Genomic DNA, 24,530 nt, shown 5'->3' on the forward strand with positions numbered 1-24,530 from the left:
TCGATGGGAGTCTTTCACTGTGTGGGTCAAATGTCTACATCTACCTCTTAAGATGCACACACCTCTGCACAAAGAGCAGAAAGCACTTATAAACACAGATTGAGAGCTTTTTCTACAGTCTTGTGACCTTAGCGGGTTGTGTGCAAAAACCAAGTATCATAAAGTCTATGCTTAATCTTTTGTGGAACTTGTAAGAAAGTTGCCACTGGAAATACCACTGTTACCAGTCTAATGTAAATCTTAACTGTAGTTAGTTAGATGCATCTTTGTAGATTAAATTCATATAGACATGTATATCAGACATAACAGCAACTACCTGGCAATTTCTAATGGGTTTTTATTAAAATCCTTTGGGTATCCTTCACTAAAAGTGTTTCTTACACAATAGATTTATGTACTATACACATTTAGGATTATGTAAACTGACAATGTTTTTAACAATCCATGAGGTGTAACATTCATATACTGCAAAGATGTTGTAGTAAGGGGGTCAAGGTGGATGGTTGGGCATCTTACAAATTGTTAGGTTTAGCTTACTCAAAGACGTTATTAAGGTTGGGGAAAGTTTTGGTTAAATACAAGTCTAGTCTAGTGTTTCAAAGCCAACATTGACTTTAAAGGGGCATTCCATCAACTTTACATATGAAGTTCAGTTTATTGGTCACAAGGAATGCTACTCAACCTCTGAAAACCTCTGGTTAATGTCTTCTGGAGGGAACTTTCCAAAGCTTTAAAAAATAACCCTGATGATATCATCAGTGCTATCTTTGCTTGGTCTTGAGATGTAAAGTTCCTTCCACTCCAAAATGTGTTTTTTTATTGTTACTTCAGTTGGATGTTTGAGCTTCATGATGCAAAAAGATGTATGTGCAGAGTTTGACACTAGAAGGCTGTTTTTCACATCCATCTGCTGAAGGGGGAAAGTTTCTCTGTGTTCACCAAAAATCTGACTTTAAAGCATGTACCTGTGAGCAGGATTTGTGACATCACAACTAGTTTAGAAGCTAATCGTAGGCCAGTAGGCAACTTACACAAGGGTGATGTGGAAACTTGAAGCCCCCAGTGCACATAAACTGAGAATTGACTTTTCCGTGAAGGAGGAGACATATTGTGTCCAGCAGTTAAACTTGTGAAATAAACAATATTTGCATATTCATTCTGGATTTTTTTAATGTGGGAGAAGGATGAGATCTACTTTTGACGATTTTAATGAGGTAATGGGACTTTTAAAACATGTCAGACACATATTATCATTCCCAGCAGAGTATTTTTATATTTCTTACAACATGTCTGGAAGGAATCTTTAAAAATTTTTAACAGGAAGCCTGTGTTACAAATTGGATATGTGAGGTTAAAAGATGTGGGCATTTAGAAGGCAGGAGGGACCTTTCCAGTTGTGTTATGGGATATGTAGGATCCAGTGTTTTTGCAGCTCAAACCATACTACAGACTAAAAGTCAGGATATTTCAGCCTCTGCAGCTTAGTTTTTTAACATTTCTTTTTTTAAGATGTCTCTTGAGAGTCCCTCAACATTATGGAGGTGCAGAACAAAATTGCACAATTCTTAGCAGACAGCCATGATGCTGTTGATAACGTGGCACAAGAGGCACATTACTAAGACCAATGCTGACCACAGATACTCAAACTCTGTACACAGGAAGACACTGCTGAACACACACTTTGTGCCCCTTAGAGTCTCCTGCATGAGAAAAATGTACTTTAATGCTCCTAAACTTCCACAGTCACCCACACAGATGTTTTGAATTGCTTTGCCTGATGATACAAACTGTTAAAACTTCAATATGTTTGGACTGAGGGAGGAAACCTATGCACGCCAGCCCACGGCCACTTTCAAACTAATAAGACACATTCATCTTACTGTGAAACGCAGCTGATGAATGAGGCAATTAACCCACATGTAGAATAACAGCAGTAAACTTCACAATCCACAGGTGAGACAGTTAATGGCCTGGAAAATCTGATGCCCTACAATTTAGATAAATGGAAGGGGAAACATAAAGAATGTTTTGTTAATATTTGTTTAATTAGAAACAAAATGCCTTAATTTGGAGCATATTTTATACACAGGTCTCACAGTGACAAGAAAGAAGGATGGATTTTTTCAGATTCCAGTTTATAAGTCAATGCAAGTAACCTATTCAACACAGTTAATCTGAGAAGAAAAAGAGTGACAATAGAATAAAAACAAGCTCAAGAACATGTGTGTGTATGGCCTCGGACAAACAAAGGAACACACAGAAAAATCAGGCAAAGCTAAAGTTATTGGGTATGAAAAAAGTCCGGCCACCAAAAGATTTAGACCTGTACCTACTGTAGGTACAGATGAACAGGCAAGACTGTTCAGTGCTTTCTAGGCTGAAAAGAAGCTTTTCAAGTCAATTCTATAGCAAAGAGGGAGCCAGTGGAGGGAATAGAGTTGGAGTAATGCTGTATGGTCCCTCTGTTCTGATAATATTAAAAGCCTTGGCACAACATTTTAAACTAGCTGGAGACAGAATAAAAAGGTCTAAGTGATACCAAAAAATATATATAAAGAGTTGCACTAACAAAGGTGAGGGGATACAAAGGCATCCACATCAGAAACACAGAGAGTGGTCCTGAGCTCAGAAATGAGAAAGAGTCGATTGAAGTTGAATTTAACAGCCGGATGTATTTTCATTTATCCAACTTCAGTGCTGAATCGAATATTATTCAAATGGCAGAGAGATAGGGTGCCCACATTACCACTGAGAATTTGGTGTTCTGTAGACACTGAGTTCTGTTAGTTAGTGTAGTCATTTGGTTTTAAATTTGCTTATGTACATCTGGGTATCATCAGCAAAACAGTGAAATTAAATATAAATAAAACAGATAGATATGTCAGTGAAGTAGTGTTTGTCTTTAACAGCTTTTCATTTTTTGCATCTTTTCCACAACCTCTCAACTCCTCTCTGATATGACTTCCATTTCCTGGGTATTATAATTCAACTCCACCTGTCATCTTGAGCGGACTAAAGGACTGAAGACATTTAGTCTTATTAGATAGGCTGTCAGCACTTCAAATATTTAAACACACATGTGCACACACTGCGGACATTACCAAGACATAAAGATAAATATATCTCTTTTTTGTACTTTGTAACAGAGCACTAAGTCAAGTGGGACAGTTAGAGGCAAAAGGAAAGACCTGATAAAGAAATAGAAAAAAATACTCTGGGGACTGGCTTCAAAGATATGGGCCATCAGCCCTCTGCACTCTGTTTCAGTCAGTTGTAATAAGTGAACCAAGATGGTTGAGATCTTGCCATCAGTTTTTTCTTTGAGAAATTGAAAAATGATTGAAATGATCTGAAAGATTTAAAACATATCAATATGTGAATAAGCATATGATCTCAATATGCATTAGATGATAATACTGAAAGGCAGTGTGGGATGTTTGGATGTTAAAGGTCACACGTCTTTTAGCTCTTAAACAAGGAACTACAGTCTTCACTTTCCCCCCTGACAAACAAAAGGACAGGACTTGAAAACATGTAAAATATTGATAAAAGCAGTGAAACAGAAAGGTGGAAAAGGGCATTTTAAGTTTGGTTGATACTTCCTTTGATTGCTTGATCTTGCCAAGCACATTCCTTAAGCAGTTATTGGATCTCACAGGAAAAGCATGATCATGTTGATTTTAAGACGCATGTTGCTTCTTAAAATCTTAAGAGTAGGAAAAAAGCATCACATACTCTGGCTCTATATGCATTTGATTCTTAAAATATTACAATCAGGAAGAATCAGGAAAATATTGTGAAACAGATAAGAGGCTGCTAGAACAGCCTCTTAAAGTGAGGTTGATGACGTTGGTTCTGAAAAGGTCAAGAGATGATGGATTGATTGGTCACTAAAATGTTGTGTAATGGTTCAAATAATGAAGACAGGAGGAGAGAAAGTACAGAATCAGTAATAGGTTTATTGCCAAGTAGGTTTGCACATACAAGGAATTTTCCTTGGTGTTGTGCTGCATAACAGTCAAAATATACATAAAATTAAGTAATCCTAAATAATATAAAAAAGAAAGAAATGTATAGAATAAAATGAAACATACAAAATATTGACTAGGAAGGTGCAAATGTCCACAGTGAAAACAGTATATGCAGTGTACAATTATTATTATTATTATTATTATTATTATTGTTGTTGTTGTTGTTGTTGTTATTATTATAAGTTGCATTAATGTAACATGCCATGTTAGATCAAAAATCATAGATGTGCAAATATAAGATTATGAGAAGCAAAGATGGCTTTCTCTGTATGAGAAATATGAGCTGTGATATTGTGCTGAATGAAAAAAGGAAAACTGAAATCCATTCAGCTGTAATGAGTCACCAGTACAAACAAAACTCAACACTCCACCTATTCACTTGTGAATAATTGTCTGTAAACTGTCTGATAATGCAAGCCTAAAGGTGGGTATAGATTTAGGGTTTACCTCTCCTCTAAATTAGCTTCATTCATCATGAGGGAAAGATTTTTCATGATACTGGACCTTTGCCTCACTATCTAAAACTGCCAACACATCCCAATCAAATAGCTATGAATCTCTCCAAACAGGGCAGTCAGCAATATACTGCAGGATATAACTTGTACAACAGATTATATTGAGGTACTCATCAGCAGCCATTGAAATCATTGTACAGTATGTTACAGACAGTTAAAGTTCAGGATGAGCACACAGCCTTGTTATCCTAGTAATATCATTAAAAATTTAAATTCAATTGAAAAAAACATGAGTACAACTTTCTGTAGATGTCAAGAAATCTCAAGGATGAGTTCCATCTAATGGACTTTTTGTTGAATATAATCACTGTTGGAAAATGAACATGTCATTATTCTCACAGTGGTTTTTAATTGATCAATTAAGAGCCACAGGTGGACATAATATAAGATGTGTTTTTCTCTCATTTCTGTTAAGCTTTTATTGTTCTCTTGCTTTTCTTCGCAGAGGGATTCCAGGGAAGAAATGCGGCACTATCATCTTGTCTGCAGAGGAGCTGAGCAATTGTCGAGTGAGTAAGCCATAATAATCTCCCCTGCCAAACACACATTAGCAGGCAAACATCTGTCAGCGAAGCCTGGTTAAACAGACTTCGCACATAAAGTGGATTGCGCAGGATGGAAGCTCAGAGGGACAAATGAAGTGTAGGCACACAGCCAAAGACAAAGGAAACTTCCTGTTGGCTTCATTTAGTCCAATTTGAGAAAAGAATCCCAGAACAATCAAGTGCTGAAAAGTGCTGAGATGTGTGTTGAATCCATCTGTTCTTTTAAAAGCATTGCAGTATTTTGTACTGTTACGTTGTCTCTACTTCTTAAATAACTTTTGTCAAGAGATCCTTTTCATTGTCTCCCTGTCTGTTTATCTGTCCATCTGTCAATCTATCTATCAGGCTGGCTATCAAACCTACCAAGCAAAATGTGTCCATAGTATTGAGTATTGAAAACCATCAATCTACAGTCTGAGAAGGTGGCATTGAATGGCTGGTCAGATTCTTGTTTACTTGTTCTTTGCTCATTTTTTGATTTTAGAAAAAATATCCTTTAATATTATTTATCAAGAGTCAAAACTTGTGTGGGTGTATTTTGATCGAATTAGATTGACAGTGGCAAAACAGCCCAACTGTTATCAGATTCTGATTCAAATGTTGCTAAATCCTGATTGGTGCATGGAAGGATGTCATATCATCTTCTCTCTATCTGACTATTTACACACACACACACACACAAACACACACACACACACACACACACACACACACACCTCTCAGGATACAACGGACAAGGCAGCTGTTCTCATTCTGAGCAGTGGCCCCTTGTCTAATGAAACAGCCCAGGAACATGATGAGGTGAGTGCTGACTATCCCCTCAACCAAACCTGTGGTGTAAAGCTGTGGATGCTTCACTGGGCTCGCAGCATGCAGATTAGAAGAGGATATTGAAAAGCAAGAGAGTGCAACAGAGCAAATGGCACAAAGAGAGAGAGAGAGAGAGAGAGAGAGAGAGAGAGAGAGAGAGAGAGAGAGAGAGAGAGAGAGAGAGAGAGAGTAAGGGAGAAAGAGAAAAATGGCACAATGACAATAAAAGAGCAAATACGCAGTGATAAGATGAAGAGAAATAAAGATTTGCATGCGTGCGTGTGCATAGATGAGAGAGTCAGACAGATAGAAACAGATACAAAGACACTGAAGTGAATCAATAGAGGATTATTTCATGCCCTGCATGCATCAACTCTCAGCTATAAAAAATAGCTTGGCTGATGATAGTTAGAGACCGAGTTGGTTGGTTAATTAAAATGCAATCCTGCCTGACCTTATCCCCTGTAGCTTATGGGACACACACACACACACACACAATCATATGCATATAGAAACACACAAACAAGCACGGCCACTTTCACACACTCATAAAAACACACATTAACATAGAAAGCCTGTTTCATGCTGAAAAATGCTTTGTTGCATTTGATGTCACCTGCAGAGCCTGAAATCTGAAATAAGGTGGACTGTTGAAGAGTGTCTGAATGACAGGACTCAGCGAGCACCTAAGCCCCCAGTCCTACCATAGCTACACCTGAAAGTGATGCATCTCATTCTAATTGGACTACCATGATCTTTATTAAAATATGATGACAGCTGCAGCTTCCCTTGTCTATAAACCCTGTTATGTGCTGCAAAGTCTGGACATTTCAGTAAATCCAGCCACATTCACTTCTCTTCTTCACCATGTCTGTGTGACGTCTGGTCTTTAAAATTTAATTTCTTGCTCAGACCATCACAGAGATAGATGCTTTTGGGCTCTGAAAACGTTTTTAGTGACAGTCTATTGCTCAGTCAAGGAAATTCATGAATATGTAATATGCAAGCTCTTTAAACACTCATTCTACTCTTGTAGCTTTAAAGTGAGAGTTAGTGTTTGTATCCAGACTTAATGACAAAAACAGATTCAGTGTTTTCCTTTGTCCCCACACATTCCTGAAGCGATATGATGCTCACATTGAGTAAAATGCTCAAATTCAAGATTCCTTGTGCATAATTGTACACATTTTACTGTTATTCAGCCTGACACATTTGGTAACTCTTGACTAGAATTTCAAAATCTAGTTCTCTGTGTTTTTCAAAATGCTCGTCTGCACAACATGAGTTTGTAATGATGGACCCGCCTGTGGGTCTGGCAGGGTAGAAGAGGGTAACACACACTTAGCATTCATGAACTGACATTATTCATCAGTTTCCATCCGTGATGTAGCCTCAAGAGAAGAGATGAGTATGTGGTGTGTGTGTGTGTTTTTCACTCAAACACCCTGCAGTAGGAAAATAAAATGTGTTTGTCCATGCTTACGATTAAACTGAATAGCACACAGAAACTTCCCCACATTTCACTGTTTATTTTTATGCAGACAGAGTGTGGTGTGCAGTTTGTGTTTTCTGTGTGTTTTTTTTGGCAGTATTCAACATATTATAAAGCTAAAAGCTATAAAGTTAACAAGATGATACAATCCCAACTTTCTATTCCTGAAAGTCCTAAAGGAACTGTGCTGTATACCAGTCAACAAAGTTATCTGTTAAACTACATCTACACTGCAGCTCAACTGCTGCAATCAAAGATACTGGTGTTGGTAGATTTTATTTATAGATTTGAGCTGGCAGGTTTATTCTTGAGATATTGTAAAACTTCAAAATTTAAAGAAGTCTTGGGAGAAAGACCCCTTTCAGGCGTTTTTAAAAAAAAACAACTGGCCAGGTGCATTTAACTTGCGGGAAGGAAATGAATAACGGTATTTCCCAAAATGTCAAACTATTAAAAGGGTAACTCCACAGGAAAAGCATAGCTGCACTGGCCTTCATGGGTTGAAAGGTATAACTCTTGAACTTTCTGACCACAGGTTTGTCTTAATACTCACACCTGTGGTCTTATGTAAGCAATGAAGTGCACGTTATCATGCTAACAGGCAGAAGGTAAGTGTCCCTCATTGGAAAAATGCCAACATGAAGAACCCGTTGAACAAAATTTCCCCACACTCTGCCCCAAAAGAGGACGTGATGCCCTGTTTCTAATACAGTTAATAAATAAATATATCACAAACTAGACAGTGTATGAGAGAAACAATGTTTGTAGTCAGATTTTATCAGATGTGTGATGTCTCATTTATGTACAGTAGACAAATGTGCTTTTAGATAACTGGATTTAATTGTGTCGTTGATTGTATTACTCATCTGAGCTCCTATAGTGACGAGATTAAAGAAAGTCTATAAAGAGTTAAGGAAATGGTCATCATCTTCATCATCTCACCCATGATTGCATGCGAAAACCAGTCTATTCAAAGATAGCACTGATTATTATAACAGTCATTGGTGAATGTAACCCTTCTCTGCTTTCTCTAAATGAGGAGAGTAACATTATCTAATGTGCACTGAAAATTGCTGTCCCATGTTGTACAACCCTCTTCTCTCTCCCTAATACACCGACTGACTTTATTTTAATTATTTAATTCTCAGTTTATTGCCCAATATTACAACAGATTCAACAACCAAATGTAGGGTAGGAAAAAAAAGTCTGATAATTTTGAATTAACTGATTTCCAGAGCAGATTGGCTTTGATAGAACTAAACCATATGGACAAAATACCATGAGAGCTGAAGGAACAGAAATGGCAATTAGGAAGAGTTTGTTCTCCCATTTGATCAAGTTTATGAGGCGTGCAGTAAATTAATTGAAGTATATTGCAACATTTCTCCAACTTCATGCTCTGACTATGAAAAGTTTCTATAGCTAATATCTAAACACTGGATATCAAAATATTGGGTTACATCAATTTGATAAATTCACACTCGCTAACACTATCAAAGTGGGATATAAACACATCAAATATAGAAAAGAGAAAACCTGAGAGCAGTGCAATTATGAGGTACTCCAAGGGGGGAGCAGAAATTACCGCCTCTCCATTCTACTCACGTACTCTGTTTGGCAAACCAACATGACAACACCAGTCACAGATTTCAGCTTCATGTGGCTTTAAATCAGGGTTAATCCAGGTGAGGAATTACCTATTTGTAAAATCACACATGTTAAAGAATGGTCATTATGGGGGATCTCATACTACATGTATACTACATAAATCTGAATGTGCATTCATGTGTGTGAACACACAGAAACACCATACACACAGCAGGGAGTCATTTGTCATGGCTTGTCATGTTAAGTCCTCCTTTCATATCTCATCCTTCTGCTTATTCTCTGCCCAACCTCATCACTTTGGCCTTTAATTGCGTCAGTACCTTTTTCCCCTAACTTTTTTCTCTTGGCCATATTTTTCCACATTTAACCCCTAGAAACACAAACACAATGGCTCACAATTCACGCATATGTGATTCAAATGTAAATGCGGTGGCATGAGCCACTGCAGTCTACTTTTACCCCCTCTCCTCTTGTCTTCCCCCCATCTCTCCTGTCTTAATTAGTGAAACTATAACTTTTACTGTAGTGACACACAAACACACACACATCTCATCTCTCTCGTCACATACACTCCCTCATTACTCCCCTGTGGGTGTGAATACGTCTCCACCTAGCCTGCCCCCCTCTTTAAATATTTATACGGTACTCTGATTCTCTCCATATTAGCAAATGGCTGTTGATCACAGGCCTTAGCAAGAGTGTGTTCGTGCCACAGAGCCTTAATGAGGCAGGAGCAGATGCATTTTTAATATCCCTAACACATTCCATCACTATAAATGTTTTTATGTGCATATTAGCTCCGCAGAGCTTTCCTAATATGTCCTTCTACTTGCTGACTCAGAGCGACGACAGTGCTGATTTCTGCCTGTTCAAAAACCAAAACCTGTGTTAACAATTTGACCAACTAGATCAGCAAGTCAGTGAAAGTTGATTTAATGGCTATAAAGCTGAGAGAAACCAATGAAACTGTGTAGACACCTATGGTAAAGTTTAGGACTGGGTTGCACCAGCTGTTTGTAAATCCATCACTAAGTGTGTGTGTGTGTGTGTGTTGGGAGTAGGCAGGGGGTTGGGGGTTATCACACAGGATTACAAACAGCGCCTGAATAAAGGTGCTGTGATCTTACAATATTGCACCTTGTGCTTCAGCCTTGAAGATTGGATAGTTGAGCCCAGGAGAAAACTGGTGCCCACTGCAGTTTTTATCACTTTGATCAGGTGCAGGAACAAACCCAAACATTTAGTAACCTGGGAAGGAAGACACAAAGCAACAGATGATATATAATCTGTTTCTACTTTCACATGCTCGGATGACATAAGCCTTCAGTTGCTTGTGTGTCAATCAGTAAGCAGCATGGGAGCCAGCATTCCCCATGATGATTAAAGGAGTCTACTTCAGTGAATGAAATGCAGTGAGAGAGTGAGGTCTGATCTGCGTAGGAGGGTTTGTGTCAAATGGCAGACGTGTGGTGTGTATGTGTCCTCAGGGTAAGGGCAGGAATACAGATAAAGTCCTCTCATCGCTGGAGTGGAGTGGATGTGTTCATGAGTGTGTACTGCAAGGCTGTGCCTGGCTGTGTGTGATAAAGACAGAGAGTACGCTGTGGATAAATGCACACAGGAATTAAAATGGGTATTGGCATATGTGGACAGAAACACTCACACGCTGTCTGTCACACTTGTACACTCACACACATTCTTTTGCTGATTTGCCACTCGGCACACAGCCAGACACGAGGTGCAAGCTGCAACATTAAAAAGCTATTAAGCTATCATTAGTGGCTCCATGGCCGCCCAGTGTAAGACCTCAGGCTCTGACAACAACAGCAATCTACTGTTATAGCATCTGAACGTACTGTAATGAACCCACTGTGTTTCAGAGATTAGCTACAGCCCATATGCCAGAGATAAGTTGGGACCCTTCTCTGCCACTGCCACCACACACAGAGAGCCAGGAACAGGGAGGGGTAATAGTAAACAAGTAGCATGCAAGTGATTTATATTTGGAGCTTGTACAAGTGCTACATTTCATGACAAACAACTTATGGAAAAAGTGCACAATCAGGCTTATTTGTAAGAGAGAGAGGGTATTCTACGATGAGAGAGTAAGAGTTGGTTTGCAGTGGAAATTAATCTCCCAGCGTCTGCTGCTGCTCTTTGATTTATCTGAGGTATATATAATGTTTTTATGGTCTTTGTTAGTTTATCTTTTGAATCCACAATAACCTGAGGTCAATTTCAGGCACCGTTAATTCTTCATACAGATATACTATTGTACATAAAGTTAACTGATTGCCAAGCTAATGAAACAATGCACTCCTAGTCATTAAATGTGAAGATTGGTGCTGCTGTTTCTCAACTGCAACCAGCTTGCTTATATTTTGGTTATAAAATAAAAATTTTGGTAATATTATAGGACAGATTTTACAAGTCGGACTTAATCTTGTCACATAAAAGACAATTTCGAAACAAGAGCGAAGCAGTATGCTGTTCTCAAGAGAAAATACAGTATGGTGAGGAGCTACTGTAGAGATGATTATCATGATTTACAGTGCTGAATGTGCTGGTTGATGCTAAAGGTTTCAACATAAGGATAAGGATAGGAATAGGAACCTAAACCATGTCGAACAGTTGCTGAGCTGACTTTTGCTGCCCCATTAATGTTTAAATCTGGTTTACGATGTTACTGCACTGCATTTTAAGCAAAAGGCATATAGTTTTATTTTCACTTTAAGTGTATCTCACTATAAAATGTACATTTTCTAAACCATACATTATTTTATAATAGGTTTTATAGAGATAATCTTGCAAGGCTAATCCCAACACTGCAGCACATGCAAGAACAACAAAGTCCTTTTATTTGTTAACCTACCTGGAACAATACTGTCATACAATTGGGATGAATCATTATAAACGACAGAAATTCTATGATTTATCAAATCTTATATCACATAAGCTTACTTGAATATACTGTGTGTGCCACAATTATGATGCCAGAAGTAAGTTATGTCTATATTTTACTTTAAAAATATATTAACCTATATATATTAACCTATTTCATACCTGACAGTTTTGGATTTGGGCTTACTTTGAGATCAAACATGGGCACCACCATGTTATGTGGCTGAAACAAGAAGCAAAGCAACCCTCAAAAGCTACTAGAAAAATATAGACCCTAAAGCAAAAAAAAAACCTCTGCTTTGTGTTTGATGTTTCTCTAAGGGTGAAATGCATTTGAAGCATCTGATGCCTTCCAGATGCTGTGACAGATATCAGAAAATGTTAACTTGATGACCGTTACACATGCTAGAATTAGACTTGGTAAGCAGCAGCTGGCACTAATGTTAGAAGGACTGCTTGTGGGTGGATACGGTACTATGGTTTGGGATTACAATGCCTGCATACTTGAACACACACCACCCATGGACCATTAGGCTGTGTTTATAGATAAACTAGAGTGAATTGTAGGCGGACTGCCAGCAGTTCGTAGAGTGAGAGCAAGTGAGCAGGTGACATTCACATAGCACAGACTGAAACAAAAGACAGCTACATCTCTACTCACATCCTCATACAAATTAGTGAAGAGCATTTTTCCAAAATAACTTATATTGTGATTCATGCCACACTGCTATGAACCTTCTCTATTTATTTTTTTAATTAGCACTATTATGTTTGTGAGTATTTGTGTGGAGTGTGTGCATGTACATTGTGTGTCCTGGACAGAACATTGAGTCCTACCATTCTTACACTCCCACTGAAACTAATTGTGCTTGTCTCCAGCAGTAAGGTGGTGACTCATGGTGGCTGTAATGTGACATGTTGACATAGAAGAGACTGAACACACTGAATCCAATATGACCTGAACTGCATGCATTAGGTCTCCTACTCAGTCATTGTTTAACTTTATTTTTAAGAGAAGTTGATTAGTTTACCTGTGGTTATTTAAAATCATGTACTTTTATCTGCCACTGTATTATTTCCTTCTCAGTGGTGTAGAAGGACCATTTTGGTGTTAATCAACCTAAATCTCCATTGTGCAATATTTTCATATTTACATAGGATTTAATGACTCCCTATGATGTGGAAGAGCTGCTAGTACTGCCAATCCCACTGTGAATCAACACCACACTCTGAGGCACTTTTACTTCAGTGTTTTGGTTTGCTGTAGGGCTAGGTCCTAATGGTTTCTGAGGATATTGTAACATGTACAACATACCATGCGCACAGTATAGGTAGCTTACAGTTAAGGCTGACAAAGTACAGGTTAGAGTTACAACAGCAGAGAAAATTCTTAACATGTAAGTGTCAGACAAGGTGAGTCTGAAATGTCCCTTAAAACTTTACGACAACATGGCATTTCTTGCAGCACCACGCTCAGAAACTCTACATTCTTTGCCCCATTAGTGGTAAAGATAAAAGAATAGCAAAGTTGATGGAAATCCATCAAATTATTGATTTTCTAGTGTGTAATTACCATTACAGCCTCACAGGTCTGCTACTCTGGCTATTATTGCAGGATTTCTTAAGTAGACGAATGTGCACACATATCTTGGCCTGACTGTTTTGTCGCTCTGATGCAAATCTAATAAATGTTTTATTAGATTTGCATCTAAATATCTGATCTAAAAAGCTTCTATATTCCTCTGTGAAAAATAAGCCAGACATACATAAGGGTAAATGCACAAACATACACAACACTATTCCCATCTTTGAAGTGAAAAGAGGCATTTCCAGCATGCAGTAGTCATTATCTGATTGTGTGATGCACAGACAGCTGCCTCCATCTGCTGTCCCACTGTACGCTGTTGAGATAAAAGAGAGGAAGTGGGGGAAGAAGAGTGAAATAGGCCACATGAATAATATCATCCATTCTTTAATCATGAAGTACTTACTGTATGATATACCCTCCCCCCAACTCATCTCCCACTTTTCACCCAACATCTCCATGTATCCCTGCAGGACAGCGCCACTATGCAGTTCTGTGCCAACAAGCTGGACAAGAAGGACTTCTTCGGCAAGTCGGACCCTTTCATGGTTTTCTACAGAAGCAATGAGGACGGAACGTGAGTGCTTTATGTGATTTTGTTTCCTCATTGTAATTGTTTTGAGGGTAGCTGCAGGTGCTGGTACTGCCAGTGGACCACTGTTTGAGGAAGCCCCCAGGGACACACAAAATCCACCAAGATGTCAAGTGTAGTAACTGCTATCAAAAGCCACACTGACACCACAATTGTTTTATGTTAACAAAGCCAAGGTAACGTTTTGCAAAGCAGGGTAAATGCCTTTATATTAGCTTCCCTGAGAGCCTGAAAATGCGTTTTGAGACATGAGAAAAATGAGTTTTCAAGTACAAAGTATGAAGGTTACTTTAACATAACAAAACATTAAATGGAAATCATCTGGGAAAGAGGGAGAGGCAAAAACAGAGGGATCATTAGAAAAGATGCAATATAGCAGAGTGAGATGAGAATGTACGCACAGTGAGAGAAGATCCTCAGTGGTTACTGAGGCATGCAAAACTTGAGAGGCTTAAGAGGCATGTATCCTGTTCACAACACAACCACAACTCCCATGACTATCCCTTACATAAATTACTCCAGGAGAGCAAATAAGAAAGAGAGGCAATTAATATAAAAAAGCATAATAGCAAGAGAAAAAAAAACAGAATCTGCATTTTCCATCAGTAGAAAAAACACTGTCAGTTTCTGAGGCAATTTGCGTAGGGATGCGTAACACTCTCCATGTCCTCACGCTTTCCCAGAGTGTTGTTCAGCCTCCCAAGGGGCCTTGCAGTTGTGGTAGCGTCAGCTCTATCTAGCCAGAGATGCTTTAGCAAGTGCTTCGTTAGCCATCTTCTAGCTTTTCTCAGTATTTTTTTTCATACATAACAGGGTGGGAAATGGATCCCCACAGACGTGCTTGAAGTAACTGTTGTTGGTGCCAGAGGGGGGTACAAATTAGAGGGCTGTGTGGCTAAAGGACTCACAGGGGTTTAAAAGGCTTGAGGCACTTAGTGCAGCACAAGTAATCCAAGGCTTTGGAGAAAGAAAAAGAAGGTGATATGTGTTGTTGCTTTTCGGGAGGATATTGGGGGGGTATTTGATAGAAATTTAGGTGGCGCTGCTCTGTGAAACATTTCAGATATCTTTGAAAATCCATTTGCATATCATTGTCACACTTGTGGTCAAGGGATAGGCTTTAAAAGCCAGACTGAAAAATTTATTTCTGTGGTCTAAAACACAATATAACTGGGAGACAGGCCAAGCCGTAAACAAAGCTGGGTACAACCCTTATAAAGCATCTCTGCTGTCACTGTAGGCTCTCACATTGTCTTTCTTCTAGCCCCTGTCTTTTCCATTGCATGCTCCTCCCTTTATTTGCATATCACTCTCTCTCTGGCTTGTATAATTAACAATTAATAAGCTATTTTCTTTCTCTGGCTCCTTGACACATATATTTATTCTCCTACTCTCCACTCCCCTCCTCTAGGTTTACTATCTGCCATAAAACAGAGGTGGTGAAGAACACATTAAATCCTGTGTGGCAGCCTTTCACTATCCCAGTACGAGCACTGTGCAACGGCGACTATGACAGGTATGGTGCTCTCGTTCTTTACCCTTTGCGATCCCCACAGCTGCTGTTAATCCTTTCCTGCATAGTCAATAACATTGGCCCCATTGACATCTTCTGCCTCGATTGATTCCTGTTGGCTCAATCTATTGATGGTCTTCATGGCTCTAATCAGGAATCCCTTTGACTGACAAACAGCATACTAATGACAGCCATTACTACACCCTCAGCATCGATGAGTTTAACCAGCAGAAATCAATATTAGTTAAACATGTTGCAGTGTTAAGCCTGCTATTCTTTTTACTGACACGTTATTTCAAAGCAGCTCTGTGCTTGGGACATTCCTTGGTATTGAGCTTTGCTGGAATAGCCAGGTCCCACACAATGATCTTCTTTGATCTCCACTGGCCTTCTTGTGGCATTTCTCTTATCAACACAGTCCACCTCAGAGATAATCCCTGAGCAATATAAAGGTACTTTTAAACATTTAAATTTAGATACAACAGTGTGTGTAAATTGAACACTGATTGAACCCCTCCCCCAAACACTGGTTGTCCCCTTCCGAAACCAAATATGTGAGAGTAAATGTGTAAGGAATGGATTAAACCATGTTTGTTTGCTCTAATGTAAGCTGCAAATGCTGGTATGTCCAGCTAACTAGCTTACTATGTACAGCAGCAATCTAACGCAGTCTTAGTATGAGAATTTCACACTAAATTACTTTGAGGGGTTACAGATTGCATTAAAAAAGGGCCCATTCCAATTAGCACATCCACAGTGTAGTATTTGCGGGAGCTGCATTGTCCTGGATGCAACTATATCAGAGTTTATGTAACCTTAGCAGTTCTGTTCTGTTGCTTGTCAAAGTATGTCATCTTAGCAACCAAACAGGATTGAGTTAGAACAGTCTGATATTACATTTTCCCTTGACATACTTAGAATACTAACAAGCTCTTCATTGCAACACAAGAACAATGGTGCTCAGCTATTAACTCTTCTACATTGAATATTGGTGGTGAGGATGCTGCCTTTTAGCATAGGACCTTTTACCTTTAGCCTCAGTCTTCAAAATTATATCATGCCATCATGTTAGGACCTTTTACTTGTTTTAAAATGAGTCAGATGGAAACATTTGAAAAAATCAGCCTGGTATGGTGTCTTCAACCAACTCATGGAGCAAATGTTGGCTAGCAACAGACAGAGGGACAGGGCTTAGCTGGAAATACTGGATTACATTGCTAGCTAAATATCTAAAATAATAATGGGTTAGCCTTCCCAGTTGGCAAATAATTAATGTAGACATGTTGTGTTAGAGTGGGTATAAATTCTTTTTTTTTTTGCTCCCAGCTTATCAGCTTGCCTCTAATTTCAAAGACAGTGCTGGGAAGAAAACAAGCTAAATCATGACGGAGCTGTAAGGAAAGATGAAAAAGGAGTGACAGACATTACTTTTGTGAAGAGAAATAATTCATATGGCATACTGCTTCTTTTTACTGCCTCTCCATCCTTTTCGTCTCTCTTTCAAAGGTGTCTGTCCTATCTTGTTTGTATGCAGTCAAACTCTAATTACTGAGAATGCTGAGAACCTGGTGTGTGCCGAGATAAATCCCAAACAGACAGACAGAAACAGAGCTACTGACAGGATTGTCTCATGGATGTACAGGGGTGCCTACAGAAGTGTTTTGATATTTGGGAAATATTAGGTGAAACTGTGTCAGCCAGCCAATCACACATGAGCTCAAGAAGGGGTCACTAACCTGTCAGAGCCGATCATACACAGGGGACTGAGCTGGGCATTTGCTAAAATGCTCCTGTGCCATGCAAACGCACATGTGCATACACACACACACACACACACACACATAGAGTGAGAGTGTAATGAAATGTGACAAGCCACGAGCTGAAACAGTCTGAAATGCTGCAAGTCTTGAAATATCACCAAGACAGCACTATAAACAGGTTATTCACTTGTGCGTGGGTGAAGAATAAACTTTGTCTGTCAGTGTTTGCTTGTTTTTCAAGTCCATATTTCTGTAAGGGGCGGTGGGAAGTTCTATCTGTCTTTTTAATTATATAGCCCTTGAGACCCACTAACATTTTTTTTAAACCTCTGGGATGGTACATTATCATCGAAGCTGAATTCATGCAACAAACACAACTCTCGAGGCTGTCAATTCTTTTTAATCTATGAAATTACTGTTTACATCCATCAACTGAAGCAAAGCTTCCAGTGATTTGAAACGCTAAGGAAAAAAACAACTAAATCAATTCTGACTAATTTCCATTACATGTACCAAAAGTGTATGTTTAAATAAAATAGGTATCCCATTGTTTCAGTTGTTGAAGATCATTTCATTGACTAAAAGAAGTGCTCAACTACAAAGGCAATAAAATGCCCTTGGCTCACTGATATGAACCATGCATTTGATAGAGACCACCATGCAACATTGTTGTTGCCTTTTTGTGATTAACAGTAAGCACAGACCCTCAGGACATGGCTGGGATGATTACCTCTTCTACAAGACCCAAGGAGTTGTTGTCAAAGGCTGAATGCAAATATCCAGCCTCCGGACTGGACTTAGCACTCATGGACTCTTGTCATATGTATTGTGGCATGCACACTGTATTCACACAAAGCCTGCGGGGTGCTCGGCCATGAAGGTAAAAAATGAGTTGGAACTCACGACCGAAATTGTTTCCATGGAGATTCATTGAAAATTCTGACCCACCTCAGTCGTAGATAATATTGGGAACTTATGCAAGAAACTGTTTACATATACCAGATATGGTTGAATGCTCAGTAAAATGTTTCCATTTTATATGAGCTGCTAAACACTGGCAATATTATTTTCACATCAAATCCTCAACCAAGGATCCTCACACCAACAATGGATGAAAACCAACCTTTATCCATCTAACTCTTTAGACTGTAATAAACAAAACCAAATTATTCAGCAAAGTCCGGTGAAGTCTGTATCCCGTGTAGACTGTCTGGAAGTCTGCAGAAAGTTGAGGCCTCTTGTGGAGTTGATGAATTGTAGATTTGGAAAGCTCTAGACACTCACAGATTTCCCATTTAATCCAAGAGTCTGCAAGCACAGAGAAGTCTGGACATTTGGATCCAGCCAAAAACTCACACAGCCTCTGAATTCAACTGACTTAAGGATAACCTGAAGGAGGTGTGTTGTCTCCTTACTTATTTTTGCTCTGTATGAGTTATACAAGGTGCAGATTACATGTATTGCAGTGCCTGTACCTCCAACTGCTTGTTATCTGGGTTGGCACTCAACATGGCACCCATGTTGGAGAAGGCATCGAAGCACCTCTCTCTGTTGAGAGTACTAGCCCACACAAATTTGAATGATTAAAAAAAACACCAAGTATATAAAATTAGGTCTCAAAATCCTGGAAAAATAAGCCGTATTCTCTGCTCTGAAACCCTGGAGGTGTGTCCACTCAAGGTGCTGAAACCACAGCCCAACTCAACAGAGTTAACAAGGCTCATACCAAACTCCCATATAAAAATACACAATGTAAAATAGGCCTTGTTTATAGGTGTTAGGCAAACAACATGGATGATATTTTAAAATTAAAGTAATGTTAGGAGCCACTATTTAATTCTGCACATATTTTGTAGGTAAATGTGGACTTGTTTCAGTAAAAATGTAACTTAAATGACTAGTTAACAAGCGATTCATCACCAATCATTGTTAAATTATTTTTTTCAGTGGAGTTCGGTGCACTTAACATTACTCACTTCTCTACTGAACAGTCCTTGGCGGCTTCATTGTGGCCATCACCCTTGGAGCAACTGCCTCTCACACCGTGGTTCTTGGTAAAATGCTCCCCGGCAAATGCTTTCCCTCTGGCCGGGGAACTCCCAGCTGCATAGCCAATGCTGAAGCCATAGCCGTGGGCAACGGCTAGTGTCAGCTGATGCCAGCACCATGTCCGTTGACTCTACTCGTCCTCCCAGCCGAACAGCTGGTGCTGAAACCAAAGCTGCTGGTGGCTCCACCCATTAATGGACGCATCAGCTGGGTTTAAAAGAACTCTTTGAACACCAACATTGACCGAAAATGGCCCCATTTACCAGTAACAGTGGATTGTCTGAAGTGAATCCCAGTTGTCTCCGATTAAAGTTTGTAAAACTACCCAGTGTAGAAATAGCGTGTAAACTATATACTATAAATGCTTAATTCTATACTATATTGTAGCCTATATACTCTATAGAGTAGTGTCACCTTCATGATCAAAGTGACAAGTAGCAACATGTGGTCGCGGAAGAGTGAGAGGATCATAGAGACACACTGCTGCCTGTAGTATTCCTATAATATTCCTGTAATATTGGACATGACTACAGATATAGTTTTTACTATAGATGTCTGGTGTAACCTGGGAGTGGAGCAGGTAATGTGAAATGGGAAATTAACCTGTACTGTCCGCACCGAACTCTGCTGCCACAGTTATACCTACATAATTCAAGGTAAAGTTTATACCATCAAAACTACAGTGTGTTTTGAAATAAGCATTATTAAAATGCTTGATGTCCACATCCAGTAAAAGAATAGGCCTACAGAAAATATGTATTTAGCCTAATAGCAGTTCTATTAAATCAAAATTATAATCGCAAGTATAATATCAAGAATTTGGCTAGGCCTATATCATAATCCTGCAAATCACCTACTGGATGTACTGATCAGACATTATGGATCAGTTTCAGCACTGATACTGATCTCATTAAGCTGGTATCATTGACTGGGTATCAGCCAGGCATGACCAATCCCCATTTTTAGTCACTGTGGCTTCAACACTGCACTGCAGCAACACAATTTTATAAACCTGCAAGAAAAATATGATTAAAATGTGCACACGCCCAATAAGAACAATATTGTATGCATCCACTTACAGTTAAAAAGTGAAGTTTCATTACAGCATTCACGGTTTCACACAGCTAGGTATAGAGATTTTAAAATTGAAAAAGAAAAAAACAAGCACTGGTATCAAATCAGGTACCAGGACAGAAATAAAGACGGCAAATCAAATCACAAGATTTATGATTTTGCATATTAATATTTCATTATCAGAGAAAAATCATCATGTTGAATGTTTTTGAATGTTACTGCCACAAAGGCAACATTAATAACATTGTGCAACAGCCACACTGAAAAAAGGCTAAAGTGGACCTTGCACAATTCACCTTTCATTGTTGCTGCACAAAGACTGTCAAAGAGAAAGGGATGCTTGTTATTGCTTGGAAACAACAGTGAGAAATCCCTGAATTGAAAATATTGCTAAGGGCCATCTGTGTACCATATTTTTGGCAGATCCGTTGGTAACCTTTTAAAATGTCTTACAAACACAAAGAGAAGGATAAAAACATGTCCACCTTCCCAACTTTGCTCACTGGCGACAAGGTGGCGCAGTGATTAGGCAGACTGTCCTTCAACTGGCAGGATCCAGTTGAATCCCTGGTGACAGCAAGCATCTGAGGTATCCTTGAACAAATCCATCTCTCCATACAAACATGCACTCTGCTCAGGAAGCAACAGACTTCAATTTGGCAAAGAAGAGGAATGTAGAAGGAAAGGAGAGCAATAGGGTAATAGAGAGGAGGAAAGAGGGAGAGGAGAATGGAAAGATCAGAGACACCAGACAGGGAAGGTGAGTATACTTGCAGTGTTACAGGAGGAAAAACAGAAATCTAATATGTCAAATGCCCTGTTCCAGATGAGTAAGTCAAGGAGAAGAGGATGAGGGAGTGTGAGGAGAAAGGAGGGGAATGGAAGGTGCTTCCAAATTGTTGTATATTCTGCTCAACAATTGATGTGTGAAAAAATTCTCTCTATCTCTCTCCCTATATATATATATATATATATACACATATACACATATACATATACATATACATATATATATATCCCTCACACCCCCTGCATTTCCTCTGTGTTGGTGTAACCTAAGGTATACATTTTAATGCAGTTATTTCATTAAAAACATCAAAAGAATCAATTCTTCCTCATTAACATGCTAGCCTAGATGACTCAAATATAGTCTATTTTCCTCCCTGGCAAAAGATCACAGACAGATCTGTGTAATTGGAGCTGAAGAATTGTTCAGTGTCAAATGCAGTCTCCTTTTTTCCTTTCAATTATATGCGCCTCCATTACTGAAGATGAGTCATGTTCATTAAAGATGCCTTGGAATAGCAGCTGAAGATATCTGTGGCAGATTAGTTTTGGAGTGTATATTATTCTGAGCGTTCAAGGGGGCAATTCAAGGGTCTGAGCATCTCAGTCCTTTGATGCGGCTGGAAGTTAGGATATGGAGATTTGAAATAAAATGACGGCGAATGCTTTGAGTCGGCATGATGACAGCTTGCAGGTCCTTTGTTTCTGTAACACAAACATGCACTAAAATGGTACCTACTTCCGCCAAGCACTAGATTTATTTCTGCAGTTAGATTGGTCAGGGGAAAGGATAACTCTCTGTTTTTCCTTTTCTTTCTCTCGTTCTGCTATTTCTTTACCTATCTTATTTTTACCAACCCCCTCTCTTTTCCCTTCACTAGAAGAGAAGCATCATGTTTCTACCACCTAGGTGACAAGAACATTTTCTCTAGTTCACAGACTTGAAGATAACCTCAAAAGAACAAACTGTCACCATGGAACGACAGGGGCCAGGTGGCAGGGAAGAAGTTGGGCTTATTTCAGGCATCTTTCAATTCCTCAGTGACAGGAAAGAGTCTCTGATGTGCTACTTGCTTCTACTTTCTTTGGATCTGGGCTGGTGTCTGTGTAAAATGAAGTGGGGAGAGAAGGGAGTCATGGGGGTGAGATCAATGTGACTCAGGAATGAAAGTGCTAAGAAAAGTTTTTTATTTCTTCACTCTGCAGGGACATTGTTTCTTCTGCATTTGTGTAAAATGTCATCAGTGTGTCTTTTTTTGTGATGTTCTTTTGAATGTTGAATTTTACATGCGCTGCAGTTTGGAAGTTACATTTTTTTTTTTTTTTTGAGGGAGCACTTTAAGTAAGTTGACTTCTCTTGCAAGATGCAGCGAGCTGCTCAGCCTTGTTCTAAAACTGGCAAGTATCCCAGTTTGAGAACAAAGTGACAACCAATTTAATTGATTGCGTGGTTCCCTCAGCACTATTTCAAAACACTTTTTTCTGTTGTTGTTGTGTTGTTGATTTTGATTAGGATCCACTCAGCCCATTGAATCATTTAGTCAATAAGACCGAATTAACAAACAGACTCTATCACTGAGCAAAATAGCATTCACAGGGATGAGCCTTGTATTTTGCACTGAAAGCCCCAAGGCTGAAACGGTTGGCATGAAACAGTACACACCTGTTGATGCTGTCTACAGTCTGTGTTAATTACATAAGCATTAATGAGGCTAATTAAGTTGTTGCGGTGGAGGAACGTGCTTATTTTGTGTGACGACACAATAGCTTTTACATGTTGGCCTTATTTTTGAAAAGGAGCTTGAGTCACTTATTTCACATCACTTTCTGCGCTGCCTCTTCTTGCATGTAAGATGCCAAATATATAGTAAGCAGGGCCACTGTCCATATGGTTTTCCATGAAGAAGAGAAAAAGGGGGATTAAAGGGGCTCAAGTATACTCTTTCTAGTTTGAATTTGTTCCTTTTTGATGAATGATTCACTGTATGTTTGCATGACATATCCTTCCAAATACAGTGAGGTAGGGCATTGGTGACATGGTGTCATTTCCATACAATGAAAAACTAGAATGTTGGGATTGATAGTTTATTTTTTGGCAAAACAAAGTCAATTAGTAACTGTTCTGGAGCTTTCAACTCTATTACACTAACTTCCTTGGTAGGTGAAGTTTGTCCAGTTGTCATGGAATTACTGATGTTCAAATTTCCATTTTTCTAAGCACTTTAAGGACTTCTCGTCCATGTTGGCTTAAAAATTGAGAGCATCTGTAATTCCATGACAACTGGGCAAACTGTCTGACATTTTTTGCCAACTAGCATGCAGTTTTAAGATCTAACCCGAGTGTTTGTGTGATCTTTCTCCCCAGAACTATCAAGGTGGAGGTGTATGATTGGGATAGGGATGGCAGGTGAGTGTGACTGCAAACACATACAGCTTAGGAATCTGTAACTTGCTTTTCAACTTTCATCCAAAGAACTATCTTCACTTAAAACATACAGTATAAACACAAACATAAACTTAGTTTAAGGTAAAAGTTTTGAAGAAATATTCCCCGAATTCAAAATCATTTTAGATCACAATGTTCCATCTTCTCCCCCATGTGTCCTGTTATGTGTACCTGATCTTTTCTGGTGTTTCTCTTATTTCATTTCTTCTCCCAGTCATGACTTCATTGGGGATTTCACAACCAGCTACCGAGAGCTAGCTCGAGGGCAAAGCCAGTTCAATGTGTACGAAGTGAGTAATTCCAGTGTTTTCACAGTTCAACAACATGTCTGTTGGCTCCTGAGGTCTGGAATCCCTGAGCTCTAGTGGTCTTGGATCGCATTTCTGACACTTGTGACATTTCTATCTCTGACATCACTGTTGCACTGTTTTCTATTACTTTGGCACATTCCTTTCCATGGATATTGCCTAGTTCTGCAGCAAATAAATAGTGTTATTCAACACTTACAAAGAACATGTCCAAAAAGTTATTCCATACATTCCTAGTTCAATTTTTAAAGGGCAGCACAGCACAGTATTCGTACCCCCCACCACCACCACCTTCCCTGAGCAGTTATACATCCAATTAAATATTCCTTCAGTCTGTGTTCTTCTTTTCAAAAATCCAAGATTTATTTTGCCACTATAATCACCTGGATGCTGATACACATAGAAATTGAACTATTAGCAGCAGCATGAAACAGGATTAATAAGAGAACAATTCAGGGATTTAGAATGATCATAGCTATTTCTCAGTCCTTCTCATGGGATGCCATGGGATGGCT

At 39.0% G+C, this 24,530-nt stretch overlaps 1 protein-coding gene across 9 annotated transcripts in view; it reads left to right on the plus strand.

Annotated features, from left to right (window-relative positions):
- Nucleotides 1-24,530, plus strand: part of cpne5b (copine Vb) — a 127,337-nt gene that overhangs the window by 83,766 nt on the left and 19,041 nt on the right. For all 9 annotated transcript variants that reach the window (XM_042406467.1, XM_042406469.1, XM_042406460.1 and 6 more), the window contains 5 exons: nt 4,992-5,055; nt 13,961-14,064; nt 15,491-15,595; nt 23,627-23,668; nt 23,922-23,997. In XM_042406467.1, coding sequence (XP_042262401.1) covers nt 4,992-5,055; nt 13,961-14,064; nt 15,491-15,595; nt 23,627-23,668; nt 23,922-23,997 — 391 coding nt within the window. The remainder of the gene's footprint in view (nt 1-4,991; nt 5,056-13,960; nt 14,065-15,490; nt 15,596-23,626; nt 23,669-23,921; nt 23,998-24,530) is intronic.

The sequence above is a fragment of the Thunnus maccoyii genome, chromosome 3 (genome assembly GCF_910596095.1).
Source record: "Thunnus maccoyii chromosome 3, fThuMac1.1, whole genome shotgun sequence".
NCBI lineage: Eukaryota > Metazoa > Chordata > Actinopteri > Scombriformes > Scombridae > Thunnus > Thunnus maccoyii.